This window comes from Ostrea edulis, chromosome 3, assembly GCF_947568905.1.
Source record: "Ostrea edulis chromosome 3, xbOstEdul1.1, whole genome shotgun sequence".
NCBI lineage: Eukaryota > Metazoa > Mollusca > Bivalvia > Ostreida > Ostreidae > Ostrea > Ostrea edulis.
The window spans coordinates 36,972,898-36,991,474 of record NC_079166.1 but is presented as its reverse complement, the minus strand read 5'-3'; the positions used below and the strand labels follow the sequence as shown (position 1 = coordinate 36,991,474).

The 18,577-nt window shown below is 34.8% G+C and overlaps 1 protein-coding gene across 13 annotated transcripts in view; it reads left to right on the top strand.

The window, feature by feature from the left end:
* The window catches only part of LOC125675338 (excitatory amino acid transporter-like), an 81,647-nt gene that overhangs the window by 45,654 nt on the left and 17,416 nt on the right, over nt 1-18,577 (top strand). For 6 of the 13 annotated variants that reach the window (XR_008801985.1, XM_048912936.2, XM_056160590.1 and 3 more), the window contains 4 exons: nt 6,455-6,525; nt 9,074-9,471; nt 13,772-13,970; nt 16,683-16,899. Coding sequence is in view for 12 of the 13 variants with exons in the window: in XM_048912936.2 (XP_048768893.2) it covers nt 9,328-9,471; nt 13,772-13,970; nt 16,683-16,899 (560 nt within the window). In the remaining variant the exon portion in view is untranslated. Of the gene's footprint in view, nt 1-6,085; nt 6,156-6,454; nt 6,526-7,006; nt 7,036-7,297; nt 7,466-8,137; nt 8,369-8,485; nt 8,735-9,073; nt 9,472-13,771; nt 13,971-16,682; nt 16,900-18,577 lie in introns of those variants that run through there. The other 7 variants (XM_048912939.2, XM_056160591.1, XM_048912942.2 and 4 more) reach the window with 6 other exon arrangements.

The following is an 18,577-nucleotide window of genomic DNA, read 5'->3' as shown; positions in this document are numbered from 1 at the left end:
TGTCCTAGGTTTAGGATTAATGCCGTTTTACAGCTATTAAGTTGCCAGTGTGTTACCCTGGCTGGAGGTTTGATGTATGGAGACAATATAAGATTTAGTGTGATTGGAGGAGTTTGTAGTGAGCAGGCTCTTATGATGTTGTTTCTGAGAGTCTATCAGATTCACAGGGCTTGGATATCAAATATTAGATGAATGAATGATTTATTGATGAAAGTACCATTTACAGTACAGTAGTGAACATCCATAACAGGACAGATAAAACAACTAATTGATTAATTTAACATTGATTAATATTACATCATACAGTTCTAATGAATATGCAAATAAACGATCAAGATAACAATGCAAAAAAATGATTGAAGGATGGAGAGGAATATTAGAAAATTGATATCTGAATTTGAAATTTGTTCATATACCCCTCCTCCCCCCAACTGTAGTTTTGAGTTTTGGGATTAAATATGAATCACAATGTCCATCTGTCTGTCTGTCCAGTGGTCACTTCATTGTTGAGAGCAGGACATTGCAATGAAGAGACATTAAAAGTTCATATTTAACACAAAGGTAAATGATGACCCTGATCCAAAGTAACCTTGCTAAGGTCAAGGTCATCAGACAAATAGCCAAACACATAACTTCCTTAACAGAATTATCTTGCATCTACATAGGGAAATCATTGTCTGTTTCTTGAGCTAGAAATAACACGTTATTACATTACTTGTACAATCAAATCAGTGCAATTTACCCGGACAAGCAGCATCTCCGAGTAATAATGTGGATTTAATGAATAAATTCCATGTTTCCATTTACTCTGGTATTTGGAGACCGTAGATTTGTTCTGTGTTTCCTGTTGATGGTTCTGATTGTCCTTGGTACAGCATAATGTTATTAATACACTTGTAGTGAGCAGTTTAATCTGGTTTTTCTCATTGGGTTTTAAAGTATTTAAAACTCTAAAAACCCGTTTGACCTAATTTTACACTCTGCCTACTTTATCATATTACAAGTTTAAGTTTTTATTCAATGAATAAAAAAAGAAAATCAAGTAAGATGTATATTGATTTCATTTAAAACCATTTTGCAACTGTATATTAATTCCAAGAAAAAAACTGTCTTCTGTGTGACCAAATGATGGGCCCAGCTGCTCACTTCCCACTTGAGAGAAACTTTTCTCGCAGGGTCCTCGTTGATGAAGCGTTTTTCTAAGTATACAGCGCTGTCCTCAACTCTTTAGATGAATGATGGATCTTATTAGTTTTCCCATAATTCCTATGGAGTGGAACTCGTTGATGATATTCGAAGCTCTGCAAATCAGCTCTCCTTCATTGTACATCATACATTATATATAGGAGGCAGGAACAGCACTCCATTACCCAGGCAGAAGAACTATCGACATTTTTTCCTAGAAGAAATAAAAACACACTATTGTGTGCCTCAGGGAGGCGAGTTGTGGAGGGATAATCACATTTAGGCAGTAATAATTCTCCTTTCTGAAGATTATTAACTTTGAATTAGTCCCCTGATTTAGTGCTGTCATAAGATGTAGTCCTTGTATTCACAGATGGTGGGCTCTGGCGATTGACGTAAAACAGCTATCAATTCCTGTGTCCGCTGTCATAAGCTGATGAAAAAAGTTTGTTCACCTTTTTAGAGTTTATCCGTTTATTTCCCCCAAAAAGATTGAGAAAACATGTTTCTAATGTACATGGCTGCCAGGGGGCATAGTTTTGAGAGATGTTGAGCATTGCCTTTTGTAAAATCATTTCATCAGGTTACATTTGATCTCAGACTGATCAATATGTTATCTCATCAATGAGAGTATTATATTTACATTTTTATTATCCCAAAATACATGACCATGACCTCAGATCCTGATAGTGGAAGTTGACTGTCATGTGACAGTTACCGTATATACTCGCCTATAAGTCGGTTCGCCTATAAGTCGGTAGTGTATAGTTTTTAGGTTATTTTGGAGAGAATTGCCAAATTGATCCATTTATAAGTTGGTCTAACATTTTTCAAGAATCGGTTGACAATTTCAAGAATCTGAATGCTCTAATGTTTTTACCTGTGTTTCAAATAATATTTTCAGAAATGTGCCGATATTTGATATTTTTTCCCAACAAATCAATTTCATATCAATACTCTAAGACTTATGTATATTTATCTGTGTTCCAATAATGTTTTGGGATATGACATCGATATTTCACTTTTTATTCTCACCAAATTAAACAGTTACTATTTTGTTTATTTCGTCCATGTTTTTAAGAAGAAAAAAAAAAGATGAAGAAAAAAGAGCGGATCGAGGATCTGATTTTAATCAGATTGTACATTACGCCATCCAGAAAAATACTAATCTTCTTAAGATACTCCTATAAGTCGGGCATAGAGTTCTGGACCAAAATTTAACTTCCAAACATCCGACTTATAGGCGAGTATATACGGTAGTTGTATCACCCTTAGATTGATTTTTTCATGCCCTAAAATCAAAGTCTGGAGGACATATTATTTTTTGTCCATCTGTACTGTCTCTGTAATAGTCTTTTTACTCTTATATCCATGAATGGTTCTAATATTTGAACTATACAAGATAGAATTCATACTTGCATGGTCAACTATAAATGTGACAGTCAAATTTGTATGACTGATAAAGGTCAAGGTCACTGTGAAATAGAGCATGAACATACATTAGACCAAAGTCATGGTGAAATGTATATAGTATGATCACGGTCAGCATTTATCAAGGTCACAGTCAAATTTGACACAAATGAACATGCATTCACTAGGTCACACTCAGGGGTATAGTGTTCCATAAACACACCTTTTCTTTATGTAAACAAAAGAACAATGATTTGGATATCCTTTTCTCCTGATTAAATTTGGACTGTTATTACATTATTACATTATTCATGTATAGATTTCCAAGTGTGTTAGAAGCATCATGCTGCAGGATATGGAATCTTTACCTGCAGAGTTTGATTACATATTATATAAATGTTCAGTGCCTTGTTGTCTTACAGTAACCACTATCAATGCTTATACAGCACCTTCCTATACAGAGCTACAGTTTAAATGCTATTCAAAAACACCCTAGTCCTTTTAGCTCTCTAAAGCTCAACGTCATTGTGGAAAATTTTTGTTGTCAATTTCATCCAAACTTGGTGCAAGGCAATGTTCTTGGGTTTTAGGGAGATATATAAGAAATAGAGTGGGGTTAGTAAAAATATTTCTTGCATCTGTTTGAAAGCTTTCTAATACAAATTGAATGAAGATTCGATCAGCTTGTTGTTTTTTTTTCGCTAGTTAAAATTTTGCCAGGTGAAGCCACACACACTGCAGGGTTCAAAGTTTTATGTGGGAGTTACATTAAAAATCTGCAGTGATAATTATCAGTCAGGTAACTAATACAAGCACCAGGTAATCACTTTCAGTGTAGATTCAAAGTTAAATCAAAATATATCCACCACCCCCCCCCCCTTTTTGCCCCGGGACTGAGTAGGTTTTGGATTTCTGTAGAAATTCTTTTTTCAATGACCATGTGTCAAATTATTATTTATCATGCAGAAGATGTCACTAGTATAAGATACAGATACAGATAGTTTATTGTTAAATAATGGGCCCCTAAACATACATTGCAATTAAGTGTACAACAAATTTGATCAACAACTAAAGCTACCAAGGGATGATGAATATAGGGAACATATATACTGTCATATATAGTCATAAATATCATTATCATATCTTCATGTATATCCATTTGCATACATCTTTCATGCAAGAAAATGTAAATCATAAAAGGTAAACAGATTTGTTCCACCTCGTAACAAAAGTTGGGGTTCAAGAATTAATTAATTCATACATTTGTATAAAAAGAAAAAAAGAGAGAGAAATTGAAAACCTTAATGTGTATGTAATACATATATATCTACATATGTAAGTGCAGTAAAATACGGTTATAGCAAACCACCAGGACCAGCGGAAAACAGTTCCATGTAAACAGAATTCATTATATCCAATAAATTTTCTTTATTTTCCTCCCATAGGGGAATAAACATGCATGCATTTCACAATTAGCATGAATTCCTTATAAGCATGTTTGTTATAAGTGTATTTTACTGTTGTAATGTTGAAACCACAGGGGTTTAAGCCCGTTTGGGCCCGAAGTCTGTGATACCATAAATATAGTTAAACATATGTATTTGATTTAAATCTTGTCTGCAATCAGTATTTCATATATAACTAGTAATCCTAATTGTTCGCGAACAATTAGAGGGCTTTCCACCTACCATGATTAACAACAACAAAAATTAAGAATATTCAAGATGATGTAAGAAACTCAAAAAGACCTTGGAAATGAAAAATAATAAGTTTCATGATGACCTTGACCTTTGACCTTGACATCATTTTGAAGGTCAAAGGTCTTCATGCAAGTGATCCCATGCCTCTATCTATATTAATATAAAAGTTATAGGCTTAGATAATGATATTGGAGACTTTCAGGGGCAATAACTATGGTTAAGGGTTTTCGTATCCCTTTGATTAATTTTTCTATGCAAGAGGGTTTTACTGTGAATTCATTAGCAAAGTTTCGTGTCTCTATGACTTTCCGTTAAGTAGGAGTAGCGATAACAAATTAAGGTTTTCAACGCGAGTCTCTGAAATGCACAGAAGGGTCAAAGTTCAAAGTTATAATGCATACTATCGGAACCAATCAAGAAGTCAATACTTACCCATATAATATTTCAACGCTACCTTAAGCAGGAAAGAGAGTAGAGCTATTTTTTCCTCTTTTCTGATGACCTTGACATTGATCTAATTTTCAAGGTCAAAGGTCAACGATCCTATTCCAGTTGGTCTCATGTCTCTATGACAAACCGTTCTCAAGTTCGACATGTTTTACGAATAAATCTCAAAATATAAAGATGCATTAACTCCCTTTAGGGGACACCAAATCCCTTCATTTGGAATTCTTCGATTCTACTAATTACCCTCTATGATTTAGCAAAGGTTTCATTCTCCTATCATTTACGGTTTAAAAGGAGTAGCGATAACAATGATTTCTGCGAAAGGTCCAATAACTCTGTAAGGGGTCAAAGTTCAATTACGCAGGGTGAACTGTATTCGTTTCTCAAGAAGTACTATATGATGGACTATAAAGTTTTTGGATAAGTCTTAAGACGAAAATTTTTTTTGACGGCAGGAAAATAATAACAGAACAATATCAATAGGACTTTCCACAGAAAGGTGGAAAGCCCTTACTATAGATGTGTGCACTGTAGAATTGATAAAGGTACAAGTTTTCACACAGGAATATACAATGTATAGGGGAAAATTTAATACTCATTTGAAAAACAGGGATACAATTTAGTTAAACTACAATTTGGGTACTAATGTATATCCTCATGTAGGCTAATAAAAAAAGGTTAAAAATAACAAAAATGCTATGTAGAACTTGTTAAAGCAATATTCAAACACTAATAAATAGCAGATAGAATTAAGAGAGCCTTGAAAGATCGTTATAATGTAGCAATATTTTATCTTTTAAATGTCAAAAAAAAAATTTATTTAGATATCTCCAAAATGAAAAATTTAACAGTCAGGCATAAATACTGCATGCATCATACAATCTTCCAGTACTTCTGTGTTGGTCATTCTTTATAATATTAATTCTGAGTCAGAATGAGCAGAATGACATAGGTGAGCATCATATATGGCCCATGGGCCTGTTCAATTCTTTTGCACGTTTGTTATAAGCATCTAAATGTCAAATTAGTTTGTTGACAGATAGATGGTCAAATCTAGGTCATATTGATGTTAAGTATTACTAAGTACTGCATGTATGCATCAAATGTGTAAATCAGTTCAAAAATCACAATTTACAGCTGGTGCTTTGAAATAAGGAATACAAACAAATGTAATGTTGCAGGCAGGGTACAGATTTATTAGTGCAAGACGCTCATTACATCTGACAAACACATCACAAGATAAGGTTCTATCAAAACAGAATGAGCATCTTCCATGTGGGCCCAGCCAAGTATTCTGTTTACTCTAAGAATTCATTTACTCTGTCCTGTCAAATAATTATAACGCCTGCCCTCTCAGCTGGGAATGGATGCTTCGGTTCTAAATGACTTCAACCCAGCAGTCCTAAGCTCAAAGCAAATATTTGTTTTGGACATATTTTCTGCATTGACATGGTCCTCAATTATACTGCCATCAATTTTATAGAAGGCACCATTTCTCTGGTCATGCTTGGTTGATTTTGTATTTGTGATTTGAGATTTTCACATGCGGTTGTGCAAGTTTCACAGATTGCATGGGCTGGTGACTTTCTGTTGAATTTTACACAGAATCAGGGAAGTGGTATCGATTTTAGAGATATGCTGGTGATAGGGAACAATGTAGTCAGTTAAAGAGTTTTTCTTTTGATTTAAATGATTACTTTTCTTTTTTCCAGTGTTGGGATTAAAGCGGGACTTGGAAGACAATCCAGATTCTACCCATTGGATTATATCTTTTACAATCAAGGTAAAGTCTTACCATTGATAATTCTGTGAGAAATTTTTTTTTTGAAAAATTTGATTCCTGTCAACTGTCTGTAATCTTTTGAACCAAATTCAATTTCAAATAAAAAGAATTATGCTTGCAGATATAAATTTAGTAATGTGTTTTACTGCAAAGAAATTCCTTGATTTTTTTTTTTTTTTTTGGATCAATTCAATACAAACGGCAGTTAATTTTTGGACCGTTGTTTAGTATTTTATTCAAAATCAATTTTTCAAATAAATCTCTCGACACACAGAGGCTTCAGTCATTATGCATAGTCTGTGTGATTTAAGTGTAACAAATATTGTTGGCAGGAGTGAGGATAATGTTATATCTCTAATGAGTTTTCAAGATGAATGATTACGTTGGATGAGTTTAGTTGTTATTAGGGGCCATTATAACTACTCAAAAGAGGTTGAGCAATAAATTTGCTATTTAAGGGATACGGGGATTATTCATTTAGAACCTGACCTGTCCTGGCTGTGATTCTGGGTAAGTGTCCTATCAATTGAATTAAGATAAATAAGTCTCTTTAATGATTTCAGCACCTACTAAAATGTTTCATGAAATATAGGTGACTATACTTCTGTATGTGTTTTGGATGGGCTGTATCTGGGAGCCTTTGTGGTGGTAGCCCAAACTACTAGTATCTTAATTTGTGTCAGGGTCACCCTGACCATTGTTAAAAATCTCTTTGAAATCTCATTGAAATCCTGAAATCATTACCAATCTGACAACTATCTGACGTCTTTAGGAGATGGAGGTGTTATGTGCTGCTGTTGACAGGAGAATGGGTTTCAGAGTTTGGCTGGGATTTAGGTCAAAGGTTCAGAACTTTTTCCTGTGTGAGGGCCTATGTGAGGGTGTCAATGGATCCTCCCATGCAGGGAAGTCCACACAAACAGAGGTCATTGCTCAGCAGGTCATTGAAGAATGCATTGGAGACATGTTTTGTAATAATACAAATAGGAATGGAATATTTTGCAGAATTTAGATGCTGTTGCATATGTCTTTTACTGTGAAATATGTAAAAATATTGAATGTGGAACATTTTATCATTCACTAGGGCTGAATTCATGGGATTTGTAACCTAGCTGTTTAGTGACAGGCTACAAGCATGTTATTGTAGTAGGTTGCTGGAGATGGGACAGATTGACAGATGTGCTCTCTCTCTCTCTCTCTCTCTCTCTCTCTCTCTCTCTCTCTCTCTCTCTCTCTCTCTCTCTCTCTCACCATGCACTAATGCCCAACAAATTGTTTTTGATGTTTCAAAAATGAGAAAAAGAAAAAAGGGAAAAATTGATAACTGCATGATAAGAACATGCAGATGGAAAACTTATACCAGGGGTGCAAATTGTCATCAAATGCTTATTCTTCTAATTTTTTTTTTAGAGCAAGTCTAATATTGATTGTTTTATTTTATGTGCCTGTATGTGTACCTGCTTTAAAACATATGACACATGCTGTTGAACGGAAAAGAGCACTAGAGTATTAATAACACATCTGTTTTGTGATTTACACATTACTTCAGAGACCTTGATTAGCCATGAGAGAGTGCAATATTCTTGCCCTGAGTAGAATGAGAAATAACACTCCCAAGGTCTAAAGTGCCTTCACATCATAAGGTTAAACACATGGACCTACACGACCACTGTTTCTATTGAGTGAATCTGTAAACCACCAGCTGGGAATAATTGTGTTAATCTTATTTCTTTCAAACTATTCAGAGTTGTCTCCCTTGTATTTCACATTGCACCTAACACAGTGTGTTTTCTAAGTCTTTGTTGGAGTTGTATTGCATAGTAGTAACAGAGTCCCTGACGTGGTAAGTAGCTCTGTACAGATTCAGGATATGTTTAACTCGCTTATCTCCAGTACCTGCTAAGTATATTTAGTTAACTGTAGAATTCAGAGAATGTAGATCCAGAAGTCACTTTAATGCTGTTTGAGTGGATTAGTTATCATATAAATCATTAGCAATGTACTTTTTTACATTGTGGGATCTGAGGAGTTTTTTGTACAAAATCTGAAATGTCAACCAAACCCAGTGGTATCATAGACGATCTACAAATATTGACCTTATTCAGGAGAATTTACCTGTCTAATGAATAAGGTTGCTTTCTGAACACTGTAATTGATGAAGAGTTTTTCAGCTTGTTCTTTAAAAAGTCTTATGTGGACCTAATGGTTGGTAAGGGAAATATTTCCATTTTGTTCTGGACAATCGATCAAAATGTACCAGTGATTTTCTATTTGGGATCCCTATAAAGGGTTTATATCAAAGAATTTCACAAACAAAAACCAATTTGAAAAATATCAAGTTTTTGATTTTTGTTTTTAGCAAGACAGTGGAATCGAATCAAATTCATATTTCTCTTAAGAAATTCTGGATGCAAATGCGTATATGTAAATTGACTTTTTCCCCCTATGCATTGTGCAAATGCTCTGATGAATAACAGACTCCGATTTTTCTTTATGCAAATGGCAATTTTATTGCATAAAGTGGTTATAATGTAATTTTACATTTCAGGCTTGGAGATATTATTGATGGGCAAACAGCTGCAGATTAACTTTCTCTCTACAAATCCGAACTTTTAAATTATGTGACACTTCAGACTCCGAGGGACGTCCTTTTTTCTTGGGGACAATTCTCAAAAGTTGTAATTTCATGCTGGATAAAAAGAAAGTGGTGAGAAGAAGGGGAGATAATTATTCACATTGCGTGTTAAAGGCAGCCAAAGAAATTACTTGTAGTTACGATACTTGTACTAATAATTAGTGATCATGTCCGATGTTGAACAGACGAGTCCGATGGTTGAAAAGGACAAGGAACAGGTGCCGGATGGGGCAGGAAGCACTCCGAATGACGGGAAAAAAGGACGTTTCAATAGGCTAAAACGTGTCAAAGTGGGCAAAAATTTGAAATCTGTGAGTTTCACTTCATGATATAATGTGTTTATAGATGTGTGGAAATTTAGATTAAGTGTAGATATGAAATTAATGATCATTCATTTATCATTTGAATTTCCAAATTTCTTGAAAGTAAGTGAAGAATGGTTTAAAAATCAGCATGCCTGCATAGTTTAAAGATTAATGTAATTTGCAGACTAAATCTCATTGCAAACAAAAATACATGGTATGTTTGCATATAATCATATTCTGAACTTTTCCTGATGAGAATTCATTATTGGGGGGTGTTCCTTTTAATATGTTGTCAATTACCAAGGCCAGCAGTTTGGTGTATTACTCTAATGGTGGCTTTCATGTTAAATGCAATCTAAATTTCATGAATGTCAATGACGTGGTTTGCCTAAATGTCAGATAGATAAATACTCAAAATCTTTATCAAAATTTAGATGAATGTAACTAAACACACCACCATCTTTCTTTACAAAATCTTAGGTTTCCACATTTCCTCTTTTTAAGTTTAAGCATGCAGGCATGCAACTATTTAGGTCATACTTTATCAAGTAGAAGTGCACCATATGCAAAGGGGGAATGGACATTCTCTCACACAAAAAGATAACAGTTCTGATTCATTTCACAGGAACAAACAAAAACAAACAAAAAAAGGGCTCCACTGAAGTTCTAACTTTTTAGAAAGACTGTAAATATGCAGAATTCAGATTGTTTATATACTTCTTCCTCAAACATTCACATCTGTTATACAAACCGAATTCTATTAGATCATTTAGTACCTATTCCATAAGCTTCATGTTATAAGATATTATTTAATAATTTTTTCACTTAAAAACAACAACATTGGGAAGAAATGCATCAACTTTAACTATAACAAATATTCAAGCTACCCAGCAGGACAAAATCCCCTTGTATTGGCTTATCTGAGTCAAGAGCTCAAGTGAGTTAATTCGATCTCTGATTATGTTTACTGTCTGTTAAAATTATTCTCATACATGTATATTGCATACCAAACTTGCTTAAAAGCTTCCTTTGGTAAAGGGACGTACTAAAATGGTTTGTACAGATACATGTAGATGTTCCAAGTGGAGATAATTTGAAACAGTGGCATATCCAGGATTTCTGAAAAGGGGGGACCCACATGTGAAAGTCAAGTATTATAGCCAAAAGACTCAGACATTTTGGGTGCCAAATCTGAAGTTTTCATCTACGTGTATGCCAGTAATGTCTTGAATATTTGTGGTGAAAAGGGGGGGGGGGGGCTCTTGACCCCCCTTTAAATCTGCCACTATGAAACCATGATTACAAGGACCAAGAGAGGGCTCAGTGGGGGTATAAGATGTACATTACACAGGATTATACTTTTATCTGAAATTTCTCGATGAATAACTGATCTTTTTCTCAAGAACCACTGGGGTACGATTTGCCAAAATGATATGGCATTGTAATCATCTTCAAGTAGTGTAGAATCAAGTTTCTCTACCTCATGATCTGGCTGGGCTTAGATTTACAGGGAATACAGTAAAACATGATTATAACGAAGTGCTGAAAATGAACATTTGATTCATTATAAAAGTAATTTGCTATATCCAATAAATGTCTAAAACTACAGGGAATGAAAATCATTTGCTGTAAAGGTTAATTCATTACAAGTGTGTTTATTTTAATTGTGTTTTACTGTATGTAGGGTATATTATTAGAGGGACATATGTCAGTTTAGAATTATAAATTTTCTCGATCAGGATATTAATATCCAAAAACGTATACTCATGTTGTTTAAATTCAGTTTTGCTCAGTAACCCTGACCCATGGAATCTGGATGGGGCCATAAACAGGGTTTGGAATGTAACATTGGAATATTACCTATTATCATGGAGCAAGATATGGGGAAAATTAGCATGTTTGTAGGGACTTATTTTGTGGTTGAAGAGAATGTTACTAAATGCACTTCAATGTCACTCAAAAATAATGGACCCTCTCCCGAAATTGATAATCTTAGATATAACACAGGAAAATTCTTTAAGATTCTTATTTTCAAAGACCATAAAGGTACAACTTGTTATGTAATATGTAACCACGCTATGGACCATGTTGTATAGATGCTTGGTCCCTGTTACCCTCGAGCATCAAAATGGGGTCATAGAAGTTTTACACCGTCTAATTGCAATATCTTTTTTGTATGTAAATTTTTTTTGGAAAATGTAGCTTCAATATTGCATATTCCAAAGACAATACGAGTGTCAAGATTTACAATAATAGAATGTCTCACTGTATGTACCAGATCTCCCTATCAGGCTGCTCAGTGGCTCACCATTCATGTCAGTTTGTGAGGGTTGACATAGTACCCACTATACATCTTGATTACAGACATCTTGCAATCCTGGTCCTTTCACCTTTTTATCCAATCACACGCAAGGCTGATCAATCAAGTCCTGAAAGCTTCTTATAACACCTATTAATTCGTACAAGGATATTGTTCAAATTGCTGTATGTTTCTAAAGAAACTTGGAATTTGATGAATATTAAATTGTGGCTATGAAAGGAGAAATCAAATGTATGTAATGTCCAAAAAATTGAATTCGTTAGGATGAATATACAATTAGACAAATGTTATTATCCTCTAGCATGTCCAATGCACGGGGTTTTTTTTATGCCTTTGAACCAAAATCATTGCAATGTGTAAGTGCTAGTTTTATTAAACATTTGAAAAAGACTATTTTATTCAAAGTAGTCTCCATAAGAGCGATACATGTACATGCAATGACAGATGATTGATTGATTGTATCTTGCCTAAAATCTCGCTGGAGAATTTTTCACTCATATGGAGACGTCACCAAGATCGGTGAAGGGCTTCAAATTTAGGCCTATATGCTCGGTGCTTATATACGGCCATTGAGCAGTGAGGGTTCTTTAATGTGCCGCACCTACTGTGACACGGGACATCCGTTTTTAAGGTCATCTCCGAGGACCCGTGACATTCACACCTGATGCCGAGCGTTTGGCGATGGCAGATATAGTATCGTATCGTAAAAGTTTGCAGAGCAACAGATTATTGGGATTAAGGTCACTGTAACGTAATTATTTATTATAGTACCTGATAAATCATATGATAGACCAGTATCACGATCCCAGAGTCTGTCGTAATTCGTTTAGATTTCAGTGAGATTATTGTCGAAGAATTAAGGAGCATTTGTCATGTTGCAGTGACAGTTTTAATCCAGATACCATATTCATCCTATTAACTACCCCTCCGCCTCTATAAACACCCTGGACCTAATGCAAGAACATCTGTAAAGTGGAACTTCCCCTAGCAAATGGTCATATAGTTCTAAGTGTTACACCAGCATACATACACACACCATTGCATTTCTAATATTTCCTATATACACGTATCTCCCCCCCCCCCCCCCCCCCCCCGACTCTGTACCAGGGAGATAACTGAAGGTCCCCTAGCTCACAAATCAGAGCTCTCTCTTATGAATGACATTTCCAATTTATTCATTACTTCATGTTTTAAAGGAAAAATAAAAAAAATGTTTTTCTTCTCAGTAATAAAGGGACAAAACTCTTGTTATGTGAGAGGATTGAATGGACACTCGTTGTTTGCAGTTTTCTAAGCACCCAGACCAGTTATTATTAGGGTGAGCATTCGGTACTGTTAAAAGTACAACTGTTGTTTTGACCGGTATCGGTTTCAACAAAGTACAGGAAACATCATGATCAATTTCAGTTGCTGTCAATGATTGCACCAGCAAGTGGTTATAAAATATTCTGACCAATTGAGACCTGTCAAAGAACTAATGTTTTGAGCAGGCCTCTTTGCTTAAAAGTACAGAGAGTACGCAGCAATAAAGCACCAGGATGAATTGCTCACACCCGGCCCATTTTCTAGAAAGTACTTGCCGGTACATTTCTAAGGGAAGCACGTAACAAAATTATAGCTTTGATCAGAGCCCCACCAATTGTTTTGTCTGGGTCTCTTTAATCATGTTCTAGCAAGACAAGACAAATTGATAGGCAATGATGAAACATGGATAAAAGTACTGTATTGTCAGAATTTTATCCATTTGGGGGAGGGGGGGGGGTCATTGTTTTTATGGGATGAATATATTTTAGAATTTAATAGAACATGAGCTACCATACAGAGTGGTGACCTTTCAAATTAGACATTAGACTTTTAAACATTTTATTTTTTCTAACATAAAGTTCAACCTCATGAAAAAATTTATTCTAATTAAATATATGAAGCTGTAAAACTTGAATTATTTAATATTACCACCATTCCAATATAATGTTTTTGATTGGTTAGTGTCACTCCTGGGGGAAAGAGAACCTCCTCCTAGTTCTGACGATTGGCGGGGTGTTCGCTGGAATTGTGCTGGGAATCGGACTCCGAGCCGCCGAGCCGTCCAAGGAAGCCATCCGACTGATCGCGTTCCCTGGAGATATACTCATGAGAATGCTCAAAATGATGATCCTACCTCTCATCGTGTCCTGCATGATTACAGGCAAGTATGACTCAAATACTATCACAGGCGAGTATAACTCGTACAAATACTATCACAGGCGAGTATGACTCAAATACAAAAACTATCACAGGTAAGTATATTGCTCATACAAATACTATCACAGGCGAGTATATCGCTCATACAAATACTATCACAGGTGAGTATATCGCTCATACAAATACTCTCACAGGTGAGTGTCGCTCATACAAATACTCTCACAGGTGAGTGTCGCTCATACAAATAATCTCACAGGTGAGTATCGCTCATACAAATACTATCACAGGCGGGTGTTGCTCAAGCAAATACTATCACATGAGTATTGCTCATACAAATACTATCACATGAGTATTGCTCATACAAATACTGGGTGTCCTGGGTTACATTGTGGTAAATACACTTGCTTCTCACGGATGCGACTTGAGCTTGGTCCTTGTGGTCGGCAGTGTTTGTACATATATGAGAGGGTATGGTGGTCATCTACTTGGACATACAGGTTTTGTCTGGGTACTCCTGTTTCCTCCCATTGCCAATAACCCTTTTGTGCTGGAATATCAGAGCCTGAACTTGTTTGTTAATTGTCATAAAATGAGGGAAGTTTAAGGATTGGTAGGACATGCATCACATGATGTCGGAGACTCCACGTAACAGAGCTGTATATACATCTTATTCAAATATTTTAGGTTAGATTTTACACTTGACATTTGGTTGCCATGGTAACCAAAACCACCCCATTTTGTACTAAAATTGATCATTCAATGTAGTAATGAAATAGTAAATATCATGAACATTTTTTAAGATCTTTTATAATATTTATACACATCATAGACCATGCATTATTCAATGAAGCATCAATTAGAGTTATAGAGATAACCATGTAGACTATAAATGTACATATATAGATTATAATTGTACGCAAATGATCAATGTAAATTTCTAAAATTTGGAGGACATTGAGAAAACTTGGATTTTTTTGTTATTCTGCACTCATTATTACAAGAAAATGCAGGCACTGAAATACAAATGATTGCTTTCTAGAGAAAGTCCATCCAATATTGTACGAAATGAGAAAGTCCATCCAATATTGTACAAATGAGAAAGTCCATCCAATATTGTACGAATGAGAAAGTCCATCCAATATTGTATGAAAGGGAAAAAAAATCTGTAGTGGACTGGTATTATTTTTTTTAAAAAGAAAACAAATAAAAAATAAAAAAGTACTATTGCCAAGTCAAAATTTTGATATTTGTATGTATAGGTACCGAAAACCTATTCTCGAAAGCAACTATTATATATATGACTTTGTTTTTATCATTTTTATCATTGCAAAGGGGAAAATATGGAGAAAATTGTGTTGCTAATTGGACACAACAGGACCAGTAACCACAATCTTTGAAAATAATTGACTGATAAATTCACTTTGATATGGTGATTCTATTAGGGGATTTTCTAGTTCTTCCGTTTCGTGCATATTTTGTGTTTTAGAAGTGATTAGTTGATTCTTTTAGACATGCTTACTTCCGGTTTAGGTAACAATTAGACGGTTTCGTTCATTTATTTTACTTCCTGGTTTTGATACCGTAATGAAGAACCAGCGTTATAATGGTGTGTGGCAGAGGGGTGTGATACGAATTTACAGAAGAGGGTCCCCCGGGAAACAAGCATGTCATTGCATTGTTTTTTTCAGTGAGGGAAGGGGGGGGGGTACCCTGAGAATATGTCTTCACAATTTTTGACAAGAATAGATAAATGGATCAAAACAAAGGAAACCTAACACGTTCTTTTGACTGATATTAAAAATCTTTCAAATTCCAAATACATGGGGGAGGGTGAAGTAGTGACATGACTCATTATACCTCAATATATATATATATATATATATATATAATTATATATATTTTCACACCTTTTAAATTTTAAAGGGTATAGGCTATGTGGTAGTAACTGGAGTATCATATATTGCCTCAAATTTTTTTTTTCCCAAACTCCGATTTTTTGAATTGTGGGGACAATACAACACAATTTTGATTTAAAATTACTTCATAACTTTGACCTTGCATTTGTACCATTCACTTCTGCCATAAAAAGTCGGGTGGGGGGTGTCAAGAAATTATCTTTATTTGTATTTATAAATAATAGAAAATGATGGTTGTTAAAAGGGAGACCATTCCCTCCTCCTCCTCCCCCCCCCCCCCCCCCCCACCCGATTCTTCATGTATGCCTCAGAAGTACCAATATATCCAATGTCTTGCGTGCCAGCTCTCTGCAACATGGTAGTATTGAGTTTTATGAATGATACTAAAGATATTTATACATGTATCATCTGCACTGGAAGTATTGAGAGCTTGGCTTGGCAAACTTCGAAATTTGTGCCGGGCCGTTGTGTGTAAATTCAGAATAAAATAAGTGTTCTGGCAGAACTCAGAAGTTTGCTATCAAGTTCTTACATAGAGATAGAAAATTTCTCATCATTCGTCGAAATTTGTTTAAAAGACGATCTAAGCAAAATCCAAGTCAAGCAAATGTTTTTGGAGCTACAGTAACATGAATACAAAAGTGTCTTGTTTGCAAGTATCTATTCATACCTGTAGTTTGAATTTTCCAAAATCACAAACGGATGAAGAGAAAGCAATTCAAAAGCATGTAATTGGATAAAGTATCGGTTTTCTATAAATTCAATTTATGGATGACCTGTGACATTCTTGTGTATTTCAGGCTTGACCTCAATGGATGTACACTCCAGCGGTAAGATGGGTTTGCGTGGTGTGGTGTACTACTTCGTGACGACGTTCTTTGCCATCATCCTCGGGATCATTTTGGTCACGGCAATCCACCCCGGCGATAAGTCCAACATGCCAGAAGAAGATGAGGATGCAGAAAAACTTGGAGATGATCGCGTCAGCTCTCTGGATGCCTTCCTCGATCTCATTAGGTAATTATCAGGCCTCGTTCTCAACAGTAGTTAAGGTCAGATCAGTCTACGCTGAAGGCACTGGTCTATGGTCCCTCCTGAATGCCTAAAACAGTTTTATGTTCAGTGAAGAAGCTTTTCTATATAGTTTGATATGATGAGACGTAGATATGCTAAGTTTATTTGAATATTGTAGAAGTACTTTTTTTCGCGCAGTATTAATTTACGCTATGTACGCAGTCACAAATTTTCCGCGGAAATTTATCCCACCGTACTTAAAGTAAATGAAAGACACTAAGTGGCAATCTAAGAAATCCGCCCAATTTTCTACCCGCGGAATAAACAGAAATTTGATTCCGCGGACTTATGAACCCGTGGAAAAAAGTACGTTTACAGTATATTAAAAATAGGACCATGCATTGAAATTGAGAAAACTGATTTAAGAATTTATTTTCCCCAGAAATTAAATAATATGAGTGTCTCTATGACAATGTTTATTTTTATATGATTCTGAAATTTTGACCCAGTGATTTTGGTTAAAGTATTTGGGGGTGGGGGGGTTGCAGCAATTTACTTATCGCTATCTTAAGGTGTAATTCCATCCTTTTAGAATTATAGGTTCAATCTTAATATTTGCATGATTGTCAATTCTTCAAATAATATATCTTTAATAGTAACAAATAAAAGGGATAAAATAAGTATGTTGCGGTATTAATAAAAAAAAATTATCAAGTAGCATAATGTACCTGTTATCAATGTCAGAATATTGCATTTTCATTAAACAGCAAACTGGTTGGAATGATTTAATAGTATTCATTACAATTTCATGAAACTGTTTCTAGCTTTAAAAATATACAAAATTTTTGTGAAAAATAAAGGAAATCTATCGCATAATGGACTTGATAAATAATATGATGAAATTAGAGTTATTGCCCTTGGATTAAATATTTTGAAACATATAATTGATTATTCATGTATAACTATTTTATGGTTAACAAGATATTTTACAATAACCACTGAAAAAGACTCCAACAAAATTTACGTTCATGTCATGCATCATTGACTTTGCGAAATCTTATGATGTCACAGGAGGGTGGAAATACCTTAATTGAGCTCATTCATATAATTTTAAATTGCAAATAGGCTGCAGTCTTTGTTAATGCTTAATTATAAGGGTGCTAAAGCAGAGTTTTATTTTAGGAGAACAAGTTAAATGTTGATAAATGTACTTTCAGAAAATATATAGCAGTACATGTCCATGTAGAGGATTGAAGTAAAAATCTCTGTAGAGAATTCAATCATATTTCCGTGTAATGTGAAGAAACCATTATTCATTGAAACAAAGGAATCAATTATATCGATGTGACTTAAGCAACAATATTTTTCGGGGCTTGTTGCCAAGTATATTTTAAACTGTAACATTAAGAAGTCACATGAGAATTAGTAGCCTGTAATATTTGTATCAGTCGAGTAAGCACACAATCTATAGTAATGAAATATGCCCATAGGCATGTATTATAATTTTTATATTTTTAACCCCATAAAAGATAATTCAGTATGCAAAAGAAGTTATTTTTATTTGAATATGTTGATATCAAAGTGGACACAACAAACACATTCTGAGTTTGTGATCTGATTTCTGCACAAACCTAAATAATTTGGGTAAGATTGATTGTTTTTAAGATATGAAAATGTCTAA